Source organism: Manis javanica, chromosome 11 (assembly GCF_040802235.1).
Source record: "Manis javanica isolate MJ-LG chromosome 11, MJ_LKY, whole genome shotgun sequence".
NCBI lineage: Eukaryota > Metazoa > Chordata > Mammalia > Pholidota > Manidae > Manis > Manis javanica.
The window spans coordinates 84,530,756-84,556,764 of NC_133166.1; the positions used below are offsets into that span (position 1 = coordinate 84,530,756).

The 26,009-nt window shown below is 35.0% G+C and overlaps 1 protein-coding gene across 6 annotated transcripts in view; it reads right to left on the reverse strand.

Moving 5' to 3' along the window:
- COP1 (COP1 E3 ubiquitin ligase) overlaps positions 1-26,009 on the reverse strand; it is a 218,696-nt gene that overhangs the window by 76,948 nt on the left and 115,739 nt on the right. For all 6 annotated transcript variants that reach the window (XM_073216792.1, XM_073216794.1, XM_073216796.1 and 3 more), the window contains 4 exons: positions 21,598-21,741; positions 19,207-19,315; positions 18,748-18,829; positions 6,752-6,868 (listed from right to left, as the gene is read on the reverse strand). In XM_073216792.1, coding sequence (XP_073072893.1) covers positions 6,752-6,868; positions 18,748-18,829; positions 19,207-19,315; positions 21,598-21,741 — 452 coding nt within the window. The remainder of the gene's footprint in view (positions 1-6,751; positions 6,869-18,747; positions 18,830-19,206; positions 19,316-21,597; positions 21,742-26,009) is intronic.

The following is a 26,009-nucleotide window of genomic DNA, read 5'->3' on the forward strand; positions in this document are numbered from 1 at the left end:
ACATCCCATGCTCCTGTATAGGAAGAATATTGTCAAAATGGCCTTCCTACCTAAAGCAATCTACAGATTCAATGCAATTCCTATCAAAATACCAATAGCATTCTTCAATGAACTAGAGCAAATCATTCTAAAATTTATATGGAACCACAAAAGACCCTGAATATCCAAAGCAATCCTGAGAAGGAAGAATAAAGCTGGAGGGATTACACTCCCCAACTTCAAGCTCTACTACAAAGCCACAGTAATCAAGACAATTTGGTACTGGCACAAGAACAGAGCCATAGATCAATGGAACAGACTAGAGAGCCATGATATAAACCCAAGCATATATGGTTAATTAATATATGATAAAGGAGACATGGACATACAATGGGGTAATGACAGTCTCTTCAACAACTAGTATTGGCAAAATTGGACAACTACATGTAAGAGAATGAAACTGGATTACTGCCTAACCCCATACACATAAGTAAACTTGAAATGGATCAAAACCTGAATGTAAGTCATGAAACCATAAAACTCTTAGAAGACCACATGGGCAAAAATCTCCTGAATATAAACATGAACAACTTTTTCCTGAATGTATCTCCCTGGGCAAGGGAAACAAAATAAAAAATGAACATATGGGACTACATCAAGCTAAAAAGCTTCTGTACAGCAAAGGACACCATCAGCAGAACAAAAAGGCATCCTACAGTATGGGAGAATGTATTTGTAAATGACGTATCTGACAAGGGGTTAACATCCAAAATATATAAAGAACTCACATGCCTCAACTACCAAAAGACAATTACCCGAGTAAAAAGTGGGTTGACAATATGAACAGACAATTCTCCAAAGAAGAATTCAGATGGCCAACAGGCACATGAAAAGATGCTCCACATCGCTAATCATTAGAGAAATGCAAATTAAAACCATTCTGAGATATCACCTCACACCAGTTAGGATGGCCAGCATCGAAAAGACTAAGAACAACAAATGTAGGCGAGGATGTGGAGAAAGGGGAACCCTCCTACACTGCTGGTGGGAACGTAAACTAGTTCAAACATTGTGGAAAGCAATATGGAGGTTCCTCAAAAAACTAAAAATAGAAATAACATTTGACCTGGGAATTCTACTCCTAGGAATTTACTCAAAGAATAAAAGTTCTCAGATTCAAAAAGACATATGCACCCCTATGTTTACTGCAGCACTTTTTACAATAGCCAAGATATGGAAGCAACCTAAGTGTCCATCAGTAGATAAATGGATAAAGAAGATGTGGTACATATACACAATGGAATACTATTCTGCCATTAGAAAGAAACAAATCCTACCATTTCCAAGAACATGGATGGAGCTGGAGGTTATCATGCTCAGTGAAATAAGCCAGGCGGAGAAAGTACCAAATGATTTCTCTCATTTGTAGCGTACAACAAGGAAGCAAAACTGAAGGAACAAAACAGCAGCAGTCTCACAAACTCCAATAATGGACTAGTGGTTACTAAAGGGGAGGGATGGGGAGAACAGGTGAGGAGGGAGGGAGAAGGGGATTGAGGGGTATTATGATTAGTATATATGTTTTGGGGGAGATCATGGGGAAGACAGTGCAGCACAGAGAAGACAAGTAGTGACTCTGTGGCATCTTACTCCACTTGGACAGTGACTGCCATGGGGTATGGGGGGGACTCAATAATACGGGTGAATGCAGTAACCACATTGTTTTTCATGTGAAACCTTCATAAGAGTGTATATCAGTAATACCTTAATAAAAAAAATTGTATAAAAAAATCTAAAGCTAATAAAAAAAGTTAAAGGCTTTTCTTCAGTAACAAAAATGGCAGTTTAAAAGTAGGTAACTATTTGCAAGGGACTATGGCTTAGATTTGATATTTTGAGAAATGCTTGTGAATTATTAAGTGTACCTCAGAAACTTTTCATGCTGTAAGCTCCAGTAAAAAAAAAAAAAAGTACTAGACATCTTTATATATTATGGTAAAAGGTAAAAGAGCAAAATAATGAGTAACAGCACCCAGGGAAATGAATTCATTGTACCAGACAGAAATACAAGGAATAAACAGAGGTAGGCAGGAAAGCCTAGAATTAGCATGATGCATCCCTGTCCACAGTGCCAGTGCAACAGGAAGTCAAACTGTATTTCTCATAACTCCAAAAGCAAAGTTTAAAATTTACAGCCCATTCCTAATGTCAAATTCATCCCCACAAATGTTATTTAATAAGCCACACACTATGCATATGATTCTGTACTACTCTCAGTGATAGAATAAATGGTATACAGCTAAAGAGAAAATGATGTTTTACAGTTAAGAGTGCCATTTGATAATAGTCTACATTCTAAGAAATGTTTCAGTTCTAAATGGTTCAAAACCAGTCACTGTTTCCTAGTAGTAAAGGTATTTCTTCTGATTAAGGGAATGTTTCAATAAGTACAAGGTACAATTAAAAACAGTGAATAAAGTAAAGACTATTGGCTTCATTAATGCTTTGCTCAATTTCAAAGCCAGGAAACCCCTATTTCAAAGCCAGGAAAATTAGTCCTTAATTCATATCACACACCACATTGCTCTGGATAGGGCCAATTTTAGGAGTCATAGTCTATGTAAGATGAAAAATTAAAAACTCTATTGCTCAGATCCCCTCACAGTTATGCTTCTAGACGTGAATTGCATTCCACCAATGGGATGAACTCATGTAAGATCTGAAAGATGGACATTTTGCTGAGGATATTTCTGTTGCCAGCATCATTAAAAAGGAGGTCCTCTGCTGTAGAGTTCCAGGGTCCTCTTTCTAGCCTTCTGGCAGTTACAGTGAAAGCTTTCCGACACTTTCATTAGAGCAATGGCATCATGTTCATGATTTCAATAGATCTTTATCTCAATATTTGTTCTAAAGACCAAGAAAGAAATAACAGCTTTCTTGGCCTATCTATACAGATCTCCAACCCTTCTGACAAGTAAGTTTGGGTAATAACATTAAGAACAGTGGAAATGTATAGGGTTCTGGTCTGAAACACCTCCCACCCATACCCAGTCCCCATATACACATGCCTTGAAGAAACTGACAAATATTTAGCTAGACCTACCAAGAAGAAAAAGGAGAAGTCACAAATAAACAGTCAGGAATTAAAGAGGCGGCATTACTACTGACACTACAGAAACCAAAAAGATTGTAAGAGAATGTTATGAACTGTATAACAACAAATTTCAAAAATTAAATTTAAAAATTCCTAGGACAGTAACTACTATAAATGACTTCAAGAAGAAATAGAAAATCTGAATAGGGTAAGAAGTAAAGAAACTGACATAGCAATTTTAATCTTCCCACAAAAAAAAAAAAGCCCAACTCCAAAGAGCTTCACTGATAAGTTCCATCAAATATTTAAAGAAGAAATACTACTAGTCCTTTATAAACTCACTCAGTAAACAAAGGAAGAAGCACTTCCCAACTCATTCTATGAGGCCAAGAGTACTTTCCTATCAAAGTCAGTAAACATCTTAAGAAAAGAAAGCTACAGGCAAATATCTACAAAAATATGTAAGATATTAGCAAACCGAATCCAGGATTATATGAAAATGATTTCATACTATGGCCAAGACGAATTTTTCCCAGGAATGGAATATTGGTTTAACATTAAAAACAAAAAAAAATAAAGAATAATGAAATAGCCCATATTATTACAATGTAAGACATAAACCCCTAGATTATCTCAACAGAGGCAGAAAAAGAATTTGACAAAATCCAACACTCATTCATAATACTCTTAGCAAACCAGGAATAGTATAAAACTTAATCTGATGAAGGGTATCTACAGAAAACTCCCAGCTAATGTCACACTTGTGAAGGACGGGGTGCTTTCTTCCTGCTCTAAGGTAAGAAAACTCCTTCCATTTCCATTCCACATTGTTTATGAGCTCTTTACTCATGCAACAAAGCAAGAAGGCATTAACATAGAAAAGGAAGAAATACATTGTTTTAATTCATAGATGATATGATGCTCAAAATAGAAAATCCCAAGAAACCCACAATAAAATTATGAGGAAAAAAATATACAAAAGCAGCAAAACTGCAGACAAGATCCATGCAAAAACTGATTGTATTTCTGTACACTAGCAACAATCTGAAAATTAAGAAAACAAGTTCATTCACAATAGATCTAAAATTAATAAAATATTTATGAATAAATAAACAAGAGAAGTTCACAACTTGTGTACTGAAAACTACAAAATGCTGACAGTAAGAAAGGTTAAAAAAGAGACAGAACTATACATCAATTTACAGATATAGATATAAAGACACCAGACATGAAATGCAGCAATTTATAAAAATAATTCCACATTCTGCTCAAACAAGTTTTATTCTAGAAACAAATTCAATATTAGAAAATATATAAGCATAGTTCACTATATCAGAAAATTAAACCACAGGATTAGATCAACTGATGCTAAAAAGGCACTTGATAAAATACTGAAGTTACTCTTAAGAAACAGTAAAATAAATGATTTGAATTTAATAAAGACTATTTTCTAAAAACAGATACCATAACCAGTGGAACACCTAAGCCCATTCAACTAAATCAAACAGTTGGGGACAAAGTAACTAAAATAAACAATGCCTTGTAAGAAGAGAATAATAAATCATTGGAAAAGGAGAAATACAACCATCACTTTTGGCTACAATGAAGTACAAATACATAATCCAAAAGACTTTAATGAAAAACTACTATATTTAGTAAGAAAAATTTGTAAGGTGTCCAGATATAACACAAATACCAAAATACCAACAGTTTTTAATCTATCTACTCTTAGTGAACAGTACCAAAAATAAGAAGTGAAAAAATATTTTATTTAAAATGGTAAAAAGTAAAACATGCATAGAAAAATATTAACTAGGAAGGTCTAGAACCTAAATGAAGTAAACTATAAAATCTGAAAGAAAATAAAACAAAATAAGATACCTCATGTAACTTTGTGGAAAGACATACTATCTTAATAATATCAGTTCCAAAATTAACAAATAAATATGCTTCAGAAGATCGGAGACTGATGGGAATTAGGCTTGGGGTGGATTAATGATTGTGCATTGAGTCCCCTATACAGAATTTTATTGCTGTTAACAACTATTTGATCAATAAATATGAGAGATGCCCTCTCAAAAAAATAAATAAATAACAAATAAATACAATGCAGTTTAGATGAGAATCCCAAAATAACATTTTTTAGAATTAGGAAAATACAAATATTAAAGCTTACATGGAAAAATAAATGTAAAAATTAAGAAACGTATTAAAATTTTAAATGGTGGGGGCAGAATGCTTGTCGGATAGCCAAAGCATTTTTAAAATAGGTTTCCCTTTTATACAAAGGAGAAACTTTGAAGATGATCATACCTGGCATATGTACATATTAAATATTGATAGTAAGTTCTATTCATAAATGACGACCAATGGTTAATGAGTGTTTATAAAATAGACTAACATTAAAAGTCAATAAACAATTTTAATAAATGCATGATAAAATATTAATAATTAAAAGAAAACTGAACAACTATTGGGCACCACATTATAAGAGCTTCACACATAACATCTTCCTTTGATCTTAAGAGCCCCAAAGGGCTACTCTGTTTTAAAGATAAGGACCTTGGGGAGAGAAGTTAATCAACTTGCCCAAGGCCACATTTCTAGTCAAAACAGGGATTTAACTAAGAGAACAGTAGGTCTGAATTAAAAAGAATATCACTTCATCATGGAAAAATATTCCATGTTAATGGAAAGAGATTTCTACCCACATATATATATGTTAGACCATACCCTACTGTAATTTAACTATAAAATTATATCAGTATCAAACTGAAATAAATAATAAATTGAGATAAGAAAAAGAAGTAATGACAAATTAGGGTTTAAATTGTGCTTTTCCTTTTTAAAGGGTGATATATTTATAATATGGTCCTAACTTACAAGAAAAACAGATTCTCGATAAAAAAAGAATCAAAGAGATTTCACAATGCAGAAGTTAAATTACAGGTGTTCACTGTTGCAGTAAATATTCGACAAGGAAAACAGATATAGAAGACAAAAGGAATTAAGAGTAGGGTGACCATATGATTTATCTTCCAACCCATAACACTTGGAGAATTAAAGAATGCGGTAATAGTGACTGTATGGTACAGTAAGTATAAGGACTGCCCTAGGCAAACCCAGATATTTGGTCACCATAGCCAATACTTTAACAAAAATTCTTTGCTGTGATAATAATTGCTAACATTTTTTGAGTACTTACTCTATTACCATGCATTCCATGATACATGACTTTATTCTGTTCTATTCACTGCCCCTGCAGGTGCTTTGTACCTCACAGTAGGCACTCAATAAACAATTGTTGAAAGAATGAATAGGTTTCTTTTAATAATTTAAAAAAAAACAGGATTCTATACAATATAGTTTAATTCTTTAAACATCATGGTTACCTAAGCTTGTGAATAAGTAAGCATGCTCATGCATACAAAGACTTAGAGGAACAGCAACAAATTTAATCAACAACCACATCTCTATGTATTAAATACGGGAGACAGAATACTGAAATTGAGGCACAGCAATAAATGATTAATGATGGCATACTGCATTCTTCTAATTTAGTCTAGTAATGAGAACAAAATTCAAACTAACAAAGAAAGTTACCTGTTTTCAAATGCTCTTCTATTCTAGTCATGATACTCAACCACCAGCAAAGACACATCTGCTTTTATTACTTACCTGCACAGCCGAAAGCCAAATGGTATCTAGAAGACGGGCTGAATTTCACACAGCACACGTTAGCCTTCGCCTCAATGCTTGCCACTGAGTTGTCTAGGTTGGTAGACCAAAGCTTCACTAAGAGTAAAGGACAACGAAAATGAAAAGAAATAAACAATATATTAGCAAATATTTCTGTAACCTAGAAAATCTGCTTATTGCTACAGCTGTCTTCTTGTTCATCTATAATAGCACTTGGGTATACTAGCACCAAAAATGTTTAAATTGAATGACTGAGCAATAGAACAGTGTGTAGAAATGAGGAGAGCTTAGTTTCAAAGTCAGAAAACAACACAGGTAATCAACACATACTGAAAAGTAACATGATTCCACAACTAAGGCATAAAAGAAAGAGGTAAAAAAGTAATATGGAGATACACATGTATTCACTATAGAATTCTTTAAATTGTGTGTGTGTGTTTATGAATAGGGTGACTATATGATTTATTTTCCAATTCAAGACACTTTTGAGAGTCACATTATCATATGTGTATGTATGGTAAATATCAGAAAACACACATTTTCATATGTATATGTATGGTAAATATCAGAATACAAATACCATTTAAAATACCTGGGAGAAGTTATTTTACCTTTCAATTAATAATTCCATACTTTTATAATTTTATGTAGGAACTTAGGTATGTTCAAAGTAATAGATTACAGAATTGTTCAGCTAAACTTTACATTTTTTTTGTTTTAATACTTGATATTTAGTCCATTCCAATGGTATATATTGAGATCTATCATGACTAGGGAATAGAAAGCGGACTGATCAGAGCAGTTCAGATTTGAAAGCAATAGTAAGGTGAGCTGTTGTCTTATAAGGTACCAAAGCAATTATCATATAAGTTTTAAATGAAAATATCTTAGTAGACACTAGAATATATATTTAAAATAGATTTTCAGGATATGGGTTACAATCCTAGTTGCATATTAGAATCAGGAACTAACATTAACAATAACAACAGTAAAAATCTTCCTGTCAAATCTTTCTGCCAAATCTTCAGTGGGTCCCAATGGGTCATTCAGGACAATACCCAGATGGGGTTCAGGGGTTGGCGTTTATTTTTTTTAAAGCTCTCTGGGTAATTAAAAATGTGCATTTGGGGTTGAAAACTAATACTAGAATGAAGGTATGGTAAAATTTTATAACCTTTTTAGGAATACAACTACAGTAATCTGTAAACAGGAGTGAAGAAGGTAAAAATGGTTCCGACTACCACTTCTATGAAATGGTATTCCATAAGAATAGAGTTTCTCCACATAAATAATTTATCTTCTGTGAATGGTATTTCAGAAGGGTATAGAATTTATGTGTAATCTCTGAATAAAAATTAATTAAAAGAAGTTATTTAAAACCTGATGAATCTATTAGCCTTACCAGAGAAAAAGACACTCATAAGAGTTTTTCAACAGCAATATTTGATTTATTTCATGTCATTTTCCAAAAGGAATCATGTGCTATTTCAACCAATATATTATTGTTCAGACAAATAAGATATATAATTCTGAGATGAGACAGCTAGCTGTCATTAAAATTCTGCATATCAAACATAGTATCAAGTTGTAGAACTATACCCTAAAAGCCTAGCAAGCTAAAGTTAATCCTCAACAAATATTTATAGAACATTTACTCTTCCCTTAACACCACTACTAATCACTAAGAACATTTACCAACAAGGGTTATGTATCAGTGTTTTATGACAATTTATTATAAGGGAACATAAAAATGAACCAGAACTAATACAGTGACAATTAAATTAGAAGTAGTCCTTTTTTTTTCACTTGTGTAATTTTCTTAATGGAATAATCATTAACATTTTAAAAGTAAGTCACAATGGTAACCACGATGATTATAATTTTCAATATATATTGGAATTCAATGTTACTGCCTGAGCTATAAGGGTAACTAAAACTTAGAATACTATAAAGATACTGTGTGTGTGTATGTGTGTATATATATACATATATATGGAAAAAGTAAAAATAAAGAATACAATATACTTGATTAAATTACTGGTTACTACACACAACAGATGCTATGGGTTGTGTTCCCCCCAAAATTATGTTGAAGTCCTAATCCAGACACCTGAGAATGTCATCTTGTTTGGAAATGGGGTCTTTGCAGGTGTAAACAAATTAATTGAAGTCATATTGGATTAGGATTGGCCCTAAATCCAATGACTTTTGTTTAAAAGAAGATGGAGACTTGGATTCAAAGGCACAGAACGAACAAGGCCATGTGTCAACAGAAGTAAAAATTGGATATACCTACAAGTCAAGAAATGCCAAGGACTGCAACTAACCACCACGAGCTAGGAACGCAGCAAGAAGAGATGGTTCCCTACAGCCTTCTGGAGTAGCATGGCCCTGCCATCACCAAGATTCTAGGCTTCTACCCTCCAGTATTGTCAGAGAACAGATTTCTGTTGAGGAAGCCAGCCAGCTGTGGTACACTTATGGCAGCCCTAGGAAACTAATAAGATATGATTAAGTAACATTAAAATCAACTCAATATCCTAGGATGGAATCACAGAAAGGTAAAATAGTTTAATCTTTGGAGGAAGTATAGAAGAAATCAACAAAAGATTTGGAAGGAAATGTCTAAAACAAATATAAATGAGATGGTCCTCAAAATGAGACAGCACATAAATGAATAGGAACACCTACTATTACTTTCGCCTTAAAAGGATGACAGTAAGAACTTAACTTTTAAAATTACAATTTCAACATCTATTGCAAAACTCCCTTTTTTAAGAAAAAGTAAATTTAAAAGAATGTTGAGCCAAGACAACTAAATCAAACAAGACACACTGCACTTATTTATAGATAATTTCCTTGATACTCTAAAAAATCAAAATGATGGCTAGAAAAATCATGTTGCAATTTAAGAAGCTAAAAATGAAAACAACTTATACTGAATACTATCTAGCTGGTTTTTGGATATGAATTTGTTACTTAAAACTAAGTGTTTCAAAGAACAGCAAATGCTGGCAAGGATGCAGAGAAAGAGGAACCCTCCTACACTGCTGGTGGGAATGTAAGCTAGTTCAACCACTGTGGAAAGCAATACGGAGGTTCCTATTTCTAAAAATAGAAATACCATTTGACTCGCGAATCCCACTCCTTGGAATTTACCCAAAGAATACAACTTCTCAGATTCAAAAAGACATATGCACCCTATGTTTATCACAGCACTTTTTACAATAGCAAGATATGGAAGCAACCTAAGTGTCCATCAGTAAACGAATGGATAAAGAAGACGTGGTACATATACACAATGGAATACTATTCGGCCATAAGAAAGAAACAAAACCATGGATGGAGCTGGAGGACATTATGCTCAGTGAAACAAGCCAGGTGGAGAAAGACAAATGCCAAATGATTTCCCTCATTTGTGGTGTGTAACAATGAAGCAAAACTAAAGGAACTAAACAGCAGCAGACTCATAAGACTCCAAGAAGGAACTAGTGGTTACCAAAGGGGAGGGGTGCGGGAGGGTGGGTGGGGAGGGAGGGAGAAGGGGATTGAGGGGTATTATGTTTAGTACACATGGTGTGGGGGATCACGGGAAGAACAGTGTAGCACAGAGAAGGCATAGTGGATCTGTGGCATCTTGCTGCACTGATGGATAGTGACTGCATTGGGGTATGGGTGGGTAATATGGGTAATATTGATAATATGGGTAAATGTAGTAACCACATTGTTTTTTTATGTGAAACCTTCATAAGAGTGTATATCAATAAAAAGTAAAAAATAAAAAAAAACTAAGTGTTTCATTACAAGTTTGATTACTAATAGGTAAAGAAAAGGCTTTTTTGGAAGTATCATCTGAATCTTAAATCCCATTAAGTAACACTGAATTTTTAAAAATCCAAATACCCTAGAGAATGGGTAAACTTTATCACCTACTAATCTGTAAAATTTGGGTTAAACAGCTTCCAAGTTCCTTTGTTTAAAATTATTTTTTCCAAAAAGGGTTGCATATCTATAATAACATTTGCACCAATTCCAACATGCAGTATTTTTGTTTCTGAGTTTCTCAGACAGAGCCCACTGCATGTCTATCTATTTGCTCCAAAGCTTCCTAAGAAAGCATTCATTGTAAAAGAAAAAGGAAACAGGCACAGGAGTTTGACACTTTAGTTTAGTTTCTTTAGTAAGAATGTGTAAGTATGAAAATGCTTGATATCTGATACTCCTGGACCCACTTCTGAATTACTGTTTAGATATCACAGAAAACAGAATGGTAAAAGGGGATGGTGCTGTTTCACCAAAAATTACCATAAACCTAAGGGACAACAGCACTATTTTATTTATCTATAAAAAGTATAGATTTAACACAGAGTGGTACACTTTGACAATATTCATTATCAAACCTAAGTTCTTCTTTTAAACTTGATCAATAGAGAAAACAGGACTTGAATTAGTTAGCAATTGTACAGTGAATTGCCCCAAAACTTAGCAACCTAGAACAACTAAGTTTACTATGTCACCCAGTTTCTGAGGGTCAGGAATCTCCAAACAGGTGGTTTTGGCTTAAAATCTCAAGGCTCAGAGGTCACAGGTAAACTGAGCTGGAGGATCCACTTCAAAGCTCACTCAACAGGGCTCTTGGCATGTGGATTCAGTTTCCGACTATTTTAGCTTGTGGCAACACAGTTTCTCCCAAACCAAGTGACTGGAAAGAAAATGGTGAAGATAGAGACTGTGATGTTTTTTAGAACCTAATTTCAGAAGTGACAAAACTTCACTTCTGTAGTATTCCACCAGTCACACACAGACTGGAGCAATGCAGAGGAACTAAAAAAGTGTGGGAATACCAGAAGATGAAGATCACTGGGGCCATCTGGGATGCTGTGCAACATAAATCTTTTCATTTCAATGGAATTCAGGAGATATTATACTTAGTAAAGGTGTAACTTATAGGAAAGGTAACTGCCTAAAATTATAAATTCATAGGAGAGGTAACTGCTATCATAATGCTTTTTTTTTTATTACACTGCAGTTCATTTTTTAGCTGTCTGTTTTAAAAGATGTGGAAGTATTTCACTCACTATGAGCTAAATAAAATTAATTTTAAAATTTACCAAGATTTAAAGTTCATTACTTTAACACATTTAATGTATGCAACTATGAAAATTTGGAATTAATAAATACCTTTATCTACTAATGTCCTAAAGCCTAAATTCTTCCAACTCTTATTTAGAGAAAAAAAACCTTTAATATGCTTATTATTCTAATCCAAAAAAAGAGTATTTATTGCAAATGATTCCTATGTTAAGGATTTAAAAAGAAAATATATTTCTCCAAAAGAAGTTATAATTGGCTCATGAAATTCTTCCTAGTTAGCTTGCTACATATCAATGGTTCTTTAACATGCAAATATGTGCATATATATTTGGAAGTAAACTATTTTTAAAACACACATTACTCTGTGGATGATGTCAAAAAAACAAGAACAACTCTGAGGAATCTGAAAAGCTAGGAAAAACAGCCATTTTGGGAGAGGAAATTCAAAACTTAAAAGGAGTGACCAACACAGGAATGAGAGTACCATTTTTCTCCTAGTCTTCTCCAAGGCAAGTCAAAGCCAGCACCTCAATCAGCAGAAAGTAAGGAAAACCCCTGTGTTTCTGGATGTAGCACTCATATAGAAGGTGACACAGCAAGCCAGAGGGGTGGGAGTAATCTTCATTTTTTTCTTTTGTTTTGTCCTTTTTTCTTTCTCAACTTCCCCATCGGTGGGCTTCAGTCTCAGAGCTACACTGTTAAGGAAGTTAATACTCCTTGAGAAACTCCATCTCGGTGGTCATGAACAGGAGTAACCCCAAGTTTCTTGATAAAGCCTCAGTGAAAAAGGACCCTGGGTGGTGACAGTGTGGGGGAAACTAGGAAAAGAAAGCACTGGAGAAGGAGATCCCATAATTATGTATATGAACAAACAAGTCTTACAGTCACTTCTGAGCTACTCTGTATGTGAAAGATGGACAAAATGGTAGCAGGGCAAGGTCTTTGTGCATTGAACTACATTTGAAAAAACTACCCAAATTTTCAGATTAACCCCTTAATGGCATATGCTTTGGACAAACCAGAACAGTACAGATAAGGCTCTGAAAACTGACCTGATAATAGAAAAATCACCCACAGAATGCAAAACAGAACTTCCAGTCAAAATCTAAATCAATTGATCGGTTGCTTAAAAAAATAAAACAAAAAATATTCTCTAGAAAAGCTGAACAGGACCACAGTATTACAAACAATATTCAAAATGCTTAAGATACAACCCAACAATCACTCTACATAACAAAAATCAGGAAGATGTGAATAATTTTTAAAGGAAGGCACAATCCACAGAGACCAATCCTAAAATCTAGATATTGGAACTATGGAACAGAGTTTAAAGCAATTACTGTAGCTATGCTCCATGGGGTAAAAATAAACACATTTAAAATTAATGGAAAGATAGAAGTACTCAGCAGACATATAGGAACTATTAGAAAAGAACAAAATGAAAATTTTAGGGAAAAACACAGTAATTTACATGAATGATTCACTGGAGTGACTCATCAGCAAAATGGAGATAGACAGTCAATGAACTAGAAGAAAGAACAATAGAAATGACCCAGTTTGAAGAAGAAAAAAATACTGACAGGACAGAAAAGGTCAAGAACCTATAAAACAAAGTGAAAAGACTAACACTCATGCAGTTGGAATGCCAGAGGAGAAACAGATTATCAGCTTGATGAATATATCTAACAAAGTAGTTTCAGAAGAAAGAAAGTGACATTATATATTGATAAAAGGGTCAATTCAAGAAGAAAACCTAACAACTCTAAATGTTTATGATCCTAACAACAGTTTACCAAAATAAAAAAGAGGCAAACAACCCCCTCAACAAGAAAACTAAAACAAGAAAATCAGACTTTAACATCCCTGTTTCATAAGGAGAAGAGACAAAAAAAATGTATTAGCAAAGATATAGAAAACCAAAAAAAAAATCAACAATTGAACTGACACCTATAGAACACTCCAGCAAACAGCTAAACACAGATTCTTTTCAATGCATATGGAATATTTACCAAGGTAGATCATATTCTGGACCACAAAACAAATCATAGCACATTTCAAAACAATTAAACTCCTACAAAGTATGTTCTCTAGCCATAAATGAATTAGGCTATAAATCAATAACAGAAAGATTTCTGAATATTTTAAGGAAAGGAAGATAATGTAAAGATACATTTTTAAGTAATTCTTAGCTGAACAAAAGAATCAACAAAGAAATTAGATGAAATTTTAAGTTGAGTGAAAAAGCAAATGCATTATATGAAATCTGTGGGATCAGCTAAAGTATCAAAGGAAATGTATATCAAAATATTTATATGAGAAATGATAAAAGGCTCATATTAATGACATGAACTTCAACCTTAACAAACCAGAAAAAGAGAAAAGTCAAAAGCAAGAAAAAATTGATGAATAAACAAAACAAAAATAGAGAAAAATCAATCAAGTAAAAGTTAGCTATTTGAAAAGAGCAGTAAGACTGATAAATCTGATGCCATAATGACTTTATACATAACTAATAATAAATGAGAGGACACAAAATATCAATTCCTGGAAGATACAAACTACTGAAGTTCACTCAAGAAGAAACAGAATAATCCTAAATCTGTCAAATAAATTAAATTCTTAATTAAAATTTTCAAAAAAAAACTCCAGACCTAGAAGCCCTCAATGACAAATTCTACCAAACATTTAAGAACAAAACAATAATAATTTTCAACAGTCACTTCCTTCCACACCCTGACCCTGAAAAAAACTATATGAGAGGAAAATCATTTTATGAGGCCAGCATTATCTTGATATGAAAGTCATAAGACAACACAAGAATAAATAAAAGCCAATACCCATCATGAACATAGAGTCAAATAACCCTCAAAAAAATTAGCAAATCAAATCTATCAATGCAGAAGAATGATAATACATCATGAAAAAGATGAAGTTTATACTGGGATTTAAGGTCAAGATTTGAAAATAAATTATTATAGTTCATGATATTAACAAACGAAAGAAGAAAAACATATGATCATTTCCATAGATACAGAAAAAGCATGACAAATTTCAATACATGATAAAAATCATCAGCAAACTAGGAACAGAAGAGAACTTCCTTAACCTGGCAAAAGAAGCCCAATAAAAACCTTAATCTAATGGTGAAAGATGGTAAGTAATCAGTAACAAGTAAGGATGTCTGCTGTCACTACTCCTATACGTCCACCATTCTATAAGTTCTTGCAAGTGCAACAAAGCAAGTAAAAGAAATGAAAAAGCACACACATTGGAAGCAAAAAAGTATTAATGCCTCTGTTTGCCAATATGAATGGCCCAAGGAATCTCCAAACATAAGATCTTAAAAGAAAAGGGTGACTTTAGCAAGGCTGTTGATTTATATTTAAAAATCAATTGTTTTTCTATAAGCTAGCAAAAAAAAAAGGATATTAATGTTTTAAATGGCATTTCAATTCTACCAAATCTATAAACTATTTAGTTGTAATAATGTGCAAGATCTGTATGCTAAAAAATATATAATTATGATAAATTTTAAAAGGCCTAAATACGGAAAGATAAACCATGTTCATGGAATAGAAGTCTCAAATATACTAATATATGAATTCTTCCCAAATTGATCTATAGATTCAGTACTATCTCAATCAAAATCCCAGGAGGATTTTCTGTAGGCAGTAGCAACTTGATTCTAAAACGTATATGGAAAAGCAGAGTAAGTAAAAAATTAAATCATCTTCAAGAACAAAGATGAAGGACTCCTAGTACTTGATCTCAAGACTTACTATAAAGGTACAAATCAAGAATATGTGGTATAGTAAAAGAAGAAACATACAGATTGATGGAGAGTCTAAAAGATACACAACCCTCTATCTGAAATAGACAGACTAAGCAGGCAGAAAATCAGTAAGGGCATTTTTTAACTCAAAGCACCATCAATCAACTGAATATAATTAATTACAGACTACTTTATACAACAACAGAATATACATTCTTCTCAAACTCACCTGGACAGTCACTGATACAGATCATATCCCAGGCCATAAAACATACTTTAACAAGTTTAAAATAAGAGAAATTATATAATGTATCACTCAGACTACAGTGGAATTAAACTAGAAATCAGGAACAGAAAGATAGCTGGAAAATGCCAAACACCTGGAGATCAAACAACACTCTTCTAAATAATATAAATCAAAGAAATCTCAAGAGAAAGTAAAAAATATTTTGAACTAAATGAAAAGATAACTTGTCAGAATTTGTGGGATGTAGCACATAAGGGGAAATTTATAGCAATGAATTCATGTATTAGCAAAGAAAAAATATCTAAAATCAATAATCTAAGTTTTCAACTCAGAAAACTTGGTGGGGGGAAGAAAATTAAATTCAAACTAAGAAGAGAAGAACTAATAAAATAAAATCCACTCTAAAATTCATATGGAATCTTAGTAGAACCCAAATATTGCCAAATAATCTTGAAAAAGAAGAAAAAAGATGAAGGACTCATACTTCCAGATTGCAAAACAAAGCCATAGTAATTAAAACAGGGAAGTAGTGGCATAAAGACAGACATACAGATCAATGGAAGAGAACAATCTCCAGAAATAAACCCTCGCAGATATAATCAAATGATTCTTGACAAGGGTGCCAAGACTTTCAGTAGGGAAAGCATTATCTTTTCAAGTGGTGCTAGGAAAACTGGATAAGCACAAGCAAAAGAGTGAAGTCAGTCCCTTATTTTACACCAAATACAAAAGTGACTTAAAAATGGGTCAAAGTAAACATAAGAGTTAAAAAAACTATACAAACTCTTAGAAGAAAACACAAGGCAGGGTTCATTACACTGGATTGACAATGGCTTCTTGGATGACACCGTCATCCAATGACACCAAAGGAACAGACAATTAAAGGAAAAAGACAATCTGGACTTTATCAATATGAGAAAACTTTGTGCACCAAAGCACACTATCAACAAATCACATATCTGTTAAGGGGTTAACACTCAGCATATATAAAGAATGACAATTCAACAACAAAAAAACAAAACATTCCATCAAAAAAATGGGCATTGGACTTAAATCACTGTAAGATACCACTTTACACCCATTAAGATCATTATCATTAAAAAAAGAAAAGAAAAGAACAGCTACTGGCAAGGATATAGAAAAATCAGAATAGTCAGGCACTACTTGTGGAAATGTAAAATGGTGTAGCCTCGGTGGAAAAGAGAAGGGCAGTTTAAAAAATTAAACACATAAGAACTGTATGATCCAGCAATTCTATTTCATAGTATATACCAGAATTGAAAGCAGGGACTCTTTTTAAAGAGGTATTCTGTCATTCATGTTCAAAGTAGCAGTATTCACAAAAGCCAAACGATAGGAGCAACCCAAGTGTCTGTCTATCAACAAATGAATGAATGGATAAACAAAAGTGATATATTCATACAATAGAGAATTATTTTCTATTATATTAATTACAAGAGGAAATTCTTTCTATTCCTTATAAGAAGAAATTCTGACCCATGCTACGACATGGGTATAACTTGAAGACATTATGCTAAGTGAAATATGCCAATCACAAAAGGTACTCTATGACTCCACTCAAATGAGGTAGTTAAAGAGTAGTTAATTTCACAGAAACAATAAAGGACAAAGGTGACTTCCAAGGACAAGCAAAGGAGAAATGGGGTGTTACGTTTTACTGGTAGAGTTCCAGTTTTGCAATATGAAAAAAGTTCTTTGGATTGACGGTGGTGAAGGCTACACAATAACGTGAATGTACTTAATGCCACTGAACAATACATTTAAAAATGGTTAATTTTATGTGTACTTCAATACAATTTAAAATGAAAAAATATTTTTTTAAATCACTTTCTACTTAAATTGCTTATAATGGCTTCTCTTCTCCTGATGAAAACTTACCAGTTACCACCTCTGAACAAATGTTAGTCTTCAGTGCAAAACTACAAGTATTCAACTCAGTGAAGGCGATCCCCAGTATATTATGTTGAAAAGAAACATTTAACATTAATTAGTCAATTGTAACATGACTCTCTAAATAATTTAGAAACTCAAGGAAAATTACTTAAAACAATCGAGAAGGAAGGTATTCCAGTCTATATGCACTGCAGTTCAACAACTTGTTACTTTTTGATTCAAAACTTTTGGGGGCAGTCCAGTCATGTTAATTTCCCTAGAGAACAGGTCCTGCCGTATCACTGCGAAGTAGTTCTCAACACTAGAGCTATCCTTGCCTATCTAACCACTAGTATGGAAAAGTTACACGTACAAAAGAAGGGAAGGGTGAAGAAATTAAGGCTACTAACTCTAAGATAAAAGAAACCTGTTAACAGGCTTTATAAATCTAATGGTGAGAAGAACTAGGCCAAAATAGGACAGTAAGGATAACAGAAAAGAATGAATACTAAAGATGGTTATACAAGAAAAACTAGAAGATGTCAATTTAATTGTCAGAAAGCGATACAGAATCTTTGTCTTCAAATGATAAACTTTGTTGAAAGATTTTAGTATACTGTGGAAATTTAATAATTTTAGTACTTTAGTATACATTGGAAATTTTATAATTCAGAATAGATATCTAAATAGTTCAGCAAGAAAAGTTCATTTGATAGGATATATAAAGGAATTGGTTTTAAAAATGTCATCATGTAACATAAATCAGAAAACATTATTAAAATGAAGACTCAGTGTATTCATTTTTCTTTCACTCCAAAAGAGATACAGATTTTTGTGCTTAGATTATTTCTGTAATAGTCATTAATCACAAAGGATTGCTTAGAGTTTCAATAAATATCTGCATCTCTGCCACTGAAAGGAATTAAGTTGGGGATAGGGAAGGAAAATTGAGGGAGACTCAAGTAGTACCTTTTGCATCATCAGAACCTGAAGCCAAGAGTTTAGGATCCATCAGATTAAAGTCAACACTCCAACACCTCTTCTCATGCTCCTGCATGTAGAAAGAAAACAAAGAAGTCTCAGACAGAGTATATAGAAAGGAAAAAAGAAAAAACACTTGATAATAATTTATTGCTTTGATGGGAGGGAGAGAGAACAGGCTGTGAGAACAAATGAGATGCAAAGTAGTCCCTAAACTTTTTAGACATACCGTTACTAAAATTATTGCTTTTGGAAATTGATTTGATACACTCTTCAAATGCAAAAGTCTGAAGAGATGTTTCAGAAAAGCATTATTTGGTATTACATAGGTATAAAAAATGATGTATATGACTTTAAATTTGTAATTATACAGCACATAAAGCTCTACAATTATTAAGAAGGGAGAATAAAAAAGTGATTCTTAAAACAAATAATTAGTATCTTTACCTGATAGACCTTTGACCTCTGTCCTGTGAATCCATCCCATAGAATGACTGTGCCTTCATAATCACTGCTGGCTAACAGATTCTTATGGTAACTACTCCAACTGATACAGCTGAAAGCAAGAAATACAGTTAAACCTGTTTTATATAAAAAATAAATAACAATGGATACAAAGACTTCTGATGTGTTCAGAAAGATTAGAACCCTTTTAAATGATATACATAAGCTCATAATAATTTACCTGCCCATAACATACCTGGGGAGAAACATATCAGATAACTCCCAAATTTTTCTATTGAAACTACCAAATAACAACTTTTTCACTCTGATCACTAGCTGGAAGATGATTATGAGCCTAAAGCTGCCACTAGTCAACTTTGATATACATGAGGAAAGCATCATGCCATGGCAGAATGAGACTTAATTGAATTGTTCAGGCCCCTGGATAAAGTTGTACTGAATCATATAAACCAATAAACTAATTTGAATTGAATTTCTGTATTTTATATTTATATTTTAAAAAAATCTTAATATAAGCTTATGCCTAAAATTCTAATGAAAAGCATTTAATAGAATTTAACACTTAAAATTTATGATTTCAGCTGGTCTCAAGTACTACAAAATTGAGAATGCAACAACTACAAATGTATGTTTTTGGTGTGACACATATGTAAATCATGCATACAGTAAAGTTTATGTATTAAGAAAGCAATTAACCTAAATGACACAATAGTCTTTTGCTCTCTACTGGTTGCATTCATGCTAAATTTCAGAGATTGGAAGATTTTATTTGCATGTTTAAACATACTTAATAGAATTTCTGGGAGAAAGTATGGAATAGTTATGAGACAGTTTGGGATTCAGATAAACCTGAGCTCTAATTCAGATCTGCCACTTACTAGTTGTGGCTTTGGGTGATTTTAGTTCACTTTCACAGTTGGTTCACTCCCAATTGGTTTTAGGCATGCTCACAAACTGATTCTTTCAGTCCCAAACACATACCTTCCAGCTTTAAACAACATCTCCTGTTTATTCCATAGTGCCATAAAGTATTGCCATATTTTTATACATCAAGATAGAGAACAGAAACTCTCTACTCGACATTCTCATTACAGTAACATTTACTGTGAATTCTTGATATGGGCCAAGTATTGTGCTGAGTGCATTATGTAGATTTATTTAAAATACAATCCCTATGAAATAGGTATCATTATTATTATTATTATTATTATTCCCTCTATTATATAAGTAAGTACCATGAAATAGTTAGAAGCACAGACTGAGGAATCAAACTATCTGTTTGAATCCTGGCTCCTCTTTACTAGCTGTGTAAACTTAAGCAAGTTAATTATTAACCTTTCAGTGCTTCAGTTTCCTTGATATAAAATGGGGCAATAATGGTAACTATCTCATAGGTCTGCTATGACAAAGCATGTAGGACAATGCCCACCACAGAAGAATTCAACTCATGTTGTATTCTTTCCACTTAGGACAAAAGAACTGTACCAGATTCTCAATGCTGATGAATGAGCAGGCTCACAAATTATCAGTCTACCATTTTTATGAATGAATTAGGAAACAAAAAGAAAGTTGTAACAAACAAGTCAATTATATATAGACTATTATTTGCTATACTATTAACATTATTAAAATGAGCATTTATACACATATACTATACATGCCATTCATTCAGATAAAAAAGGTAGAAGGATGACTGGAAAATATTAGAAGTTCAAAATAAATTTATTATCAGATGATTTCCTTATCATCACTCCAATTTTTCACTAAGCCAGTGCCTGTGAGAATAACTTAGGAAGTGTATTTTAAAAACGTAGTTTCTGGGTTTTCTCCTGAGATTTTTAAGGGGCATATCATAAGTATGGCCCAGTTCCTGCATTTTTAACAGTATTTCATGTATCAAAAACACTTGTTATGAATTCTAACTCCTAATACATGAAACTATGAATGAAAAACAGAATGTTCTTGTGAAAAGAACTCTTAAATCTGTTAACAATCTATTACAATATTTAGAGACATATACATGCTACAGGGAAAAATTCCTGACTTTCAGACACTATTCATAGGCTACAGTAATCTTTGTATTCAACACCCTATGAAAGGTCATCTACAACAAAGATTTTACTTGATTAAATGAAAAAAAAAAAAAAGGCTTTCTTCTGGCAAATAGGAAAGAAAAACAAAACTACTAACCCTCACAGGGGAAAAGCAACCAGTATCTGTAAGAAAGTCTGACAAATCCTCTGTATGCAATTACAGTGTTCATCATGAATGAGTGAAGCGTCTCATGGAAAAGTAAAATAACAAACTCATAGTAATTATACATACTAATTGTTACATGCAGACTGCATTATGCCAAGAAAATAATATGAGTACCTGATTTTGGAATTGCAGGTCATTTCATTTTCAGGGTAATGAATATCCACTGCATCCTGAATGACTGTTCCATATTCATAGACTTTAATCTTCTTTGTAACCCCAGCAATTGCAAAATAGTCACAATCCCGGTCAAATTCAATACTAAGGGAAAAGTATATACTTGGTCAGGAAGTCTGTTATAATGACTACATTTCAGAATTCTGTTTTTTTTTTCTATTTCTAAAGTGATTCTGTCTACAAGCATGAGATCTACTTGAAATGTCCTCAAATTGTACTAGGCTCTATGTCGTAGTATATAATAAAGTTTAAGTCATTATTAAGACGTAACAAATTGTAAGGGGTGCAGAATTGTGCCTCACTACATAAATTCTGCTAACAGATAGTTCTGCTCCTAGAAACTTGACATGTTTTTCAATTCAGCATTAGAGACGATATTATAACTCACCCAACTGTTGGAGCTAACAAGTTATACCATAAAAGTAGAGAAAGGGGGGCGGAGCCAGGATGGCGGCGTGAGTAGAGCAGTGGAAATCTCCTCCCAAAAACACATACAGCTATGAAAATATAACAAAGAAAAATCTTCCTAAAATAGAGACCACAGGACACAGGACAACATCCAGACCACATCCACACCTGCAAGAACCCAGCGCCTTGTGAAGGGGGTAAGATACAAGCCCCAGGCCGGCGGGACCCGAGCGCCCCTCCCCCCGGCTCCCGGCGGGTGGAGAGAAACCGGAGCGGTTTTTTTTTTTTTTTTGGCAAGCGCTTTTTGGAAGCCTTAGAGGGACGGGCCCCCGTTGCTGGGGAGGCAGGGTGGCGGGACCGGTGAGGAGGTGCCTGGGAACGGCGCCGGAGGACAAAGAATATCCCGCGTTTCTCCCTGCGAGACCGGCGGGCGGGTGCCTGAGACCGGTGCCTGAGGATGGAGGAGGTCGCGCGTTTTTCCCCTTTTTTTTTTTCTCTTTTTGGCGAGCGCTTTTTGGAAGCCTTGAAGGGACGGGGACCCCAGTGCTAGGGAGGCAGGGTGGCGGGACTGGTGAGCGGGTGGCTGGGACCGGCGCCTGAGGACAAAGAATATCCACCGTTTTTCCCTGCGGGACCGGTGGGCGGGTGCCTGAGACCGGCACTTGAGGACAGAGGAAATCGCGCGTTTTTCCCCTTTTTTTTTCTCTTTTCTGCAAGTGCTTTTTGGAAGCCTAAAAGGGACAGGGACCCCGGTGCTAGGGAGGCAGGGCGGCGGGACTGGTGAGCGGGTGCCTGGGACCGGCACCTGAGGACAAAGAATATCCCGCATTTTTCCCTGTGGGACCGGTGGGTGGGTGCCTGAGACCAGCACCTGAGGACGGAAGAAATCGCGCGTTTTTCCCCTTTTTTTCTCTCTTTTTGGCGAGTGCTTTTTGGAAGCCTTGAAGGGACAGGGACCCCGGTGCTAGGGAGGCAGGGCGGCGGGACTGGTGAGCGGGTGCCTGGGACCAGTGCCTGAGGACAAAGAATATCGAGCGTTCCTTCCCTGCGGGACCGGTGGGTGGGTGCTTTTAGGAAGCCTTGAAAGGACACGGACCCTGGTGCTAGGGAAACAGGGCAGCAGGACCAGTGAGCGGGTGCCTGGGACCGGCACCTGAGGACAAAAAAAAAAAAAAAAAAATCGCTTGTTTTTTCCTTTTTTTTTTTCTCTTTCTTTCTGTTCCCTCTCTCATTGTTGCTGTTGTTGTTTTGGTTTGGAGAGTGCTTTTTGGAAATCTTAAAGGGGCAGGACAGGTCACTTAGACCAGAGGCAGGGAATCTGGGGATCTCTGGGCACTCTAACCCCCTGGGCAGCAGGGAGCACAGAGGCCCCTTACGGAGATAAATAGCCTCCTGGCCGCTCCCCCTCCAACGGGGCTCCACCATTTTGGAGGAACAACCCCAGCCAGGCCAAGCCCACAGCAACAGTGGAGATAAACCCCAAAGCAACTGGGCAGGAAGCAGAAGCCCTGTCTGCGCACAGCTGCCCAGCACAAGCAACTAGAGGTCGCTATTCTCCCAGGAAAAGGCTACAAACCAACAAGAAGGGAAGCTCCTCCAGCGGTCACTTGTACCAGCTCTGCAAACTATCTCTATCACCATGAAAAGGCAAAACTACAGGCAGACAAAGATCACAGAGACAACACCTGAGAAGGAGACGGACCTAACTAGTCCTCCTGAAAAAGAATTCAAAATAAAAATCATGAACATGCTGACAGAGATGCAGAAAAAAATGCAAGAGCAATGGGATGAGATGCAGAGAAAAATGCAAGAGCAGTGGGATGAGATGCAGAGAAAAATGCAAGAGCAGTGGGATGAAGTCCGGAAGGAGATCACAGATGTCAGGAAAGAGATCACAGAAGTGAAACAATCCCTGGAAGGATTTATAAGCAGAATGGATAAGATGCAAGAGGCCATTGAAGGAATAGAAGCCAGAGAACAGGAACGTATAGAAGCTGACATAGAGAGAGATAAAAGGATCTCCAGGAATGAAACAACACTAAGAGAAATATGTGACCAATACAAAAGGAATAACATTCGTATTATAGGGATACCAGAAGAGGTAAAAAGAGGAAAAGGGATAGAAAGTGTCTTTGAAGAAATAATTGCTGAAAACTTCCCCAAACTGGGGGAGGAAATAATCGAACAGACCATGGAATTACACAGAACCCCCAACAGAAAGGATCCAAGGAGGACAACACCAAGACACATAGTAATTAAAATGGCAAGGATCAAGGACAAGGAAAGAGTTTTAAAGGCAGCTAGAGAGAAAAAGGTCACCTATAAAGGAAAACCAATCAGGCTAACAACAGACTTCTGAACAGAAACCCTACAGGCCAGAAGAGAATGGCATGATATACTTAATGCAATGAAACAGAAGGGCCTTGAACCAAGGATACTATATCCAGCACGACTATCATTTAAATATGATGGTGGGATCAAACAATTCCCAGACAAGCAAAAGCTGAGGGAATTTGCTTCCCACAAACCACCTCTACAGGGCATCCTACAGGGACTGCTCTAGATGGGAGCACCCCTAAAAAGAGCACAGAACAAAACACACAACATATGAAGAATGGAGGAGGAGGAATAAGAAGGGAGAGAAGAAAAGAATCTCCAGACAGTGTATATAACAGCTCAATAAGCGAGCTAAGTTAGGCAGTAAGATACTAAAGAAGCTAACCTTGAACCTTTGGTAACCACGAATCTAAAGCCTGAAATGGCAATAAGTACATATCTCTCAATAGTCACCCTAAATGTAAATGGACTTAATGCACCAATCAAAAGACATAGAGTAATAGAATGGATAAAAAAGCAAGACCCATCTATATGCTGCTTACAAGAAACTCACCTTAAACCCAAAGATAAGCATAGACTAAAAGTCAAGGGATGGAAAAACATATTTCAGGCAAACAACAGTGAGAAGAAACCAGGGGTTGCAGTACTAATATCAGACAAAATAGACTTCAAAACAAAGAAAGTAACAAGAGATAAAGAAGGCCACTACATAATGATAAAGGGCTCAGTCCAACAAGAGGATATAACCATTCTAAATATATATGCACCCAACACAGGAGCACCAGCATATGTGAAGCAAATACTAACAGAACTAAAGAGGGAAATAGACTGCAATGCATTCATTGTAGGAGACTTCAACACACCACTCACCCCAAAGGATAGATCCACCGGGCAGAAAATAAGTAAAGACACACAGGCACTGAACAACACACTAGAACAGATGGACCTAATAGACATCTATAGAACTCTACATCCAAAAGCAACAGGATATACATTCTTCTCAAGTGCACATGGAACATTCTCCAGAATAGACCACATACTAGCTCACAAAAAGAGCCTCAGTAAATTCCAAAATATTGAAATTCTACCAACCAATTTTTCAGACCACAAAGGTATGAAAGTAGAAATAAATTCTACAAAGAAAACAAAAAGGCTCACAAACACATGGAGGCTTAACAACATGCTACTAAATAATCAATGGATCAATGAACAAATCAAAATAGAGATCAAGGAATATATAGAAACAAATGACAACAACAACACTAAGCCCCAACTTCTGTGGGATGCAGCGAAAGCAGTCTTAAGAGGAAAGTATATAGCAATCCAGGCACACTTGAAGAAGGAAGAACAATCCCAAATGAATAGTCTAACATCACAATTATTAAAACTGGAAAAAGAAGAACAAATGAGGCCTAAAGTCAGCAGAAGGAGGGACATAATAAAGATCAGAGAAGAAATAAACAAAATTGAGAAGAATAAAACAATAGCAAAAATCAACGAAACCAAGAGCTGGTTCTTTGAGAAAATAAACAAAATAGATAAGCCTCTAGCCCAACTTATTAAGAGAAAAAGAGAGTCAACACAAATCAACATAATCAGAAATGAGA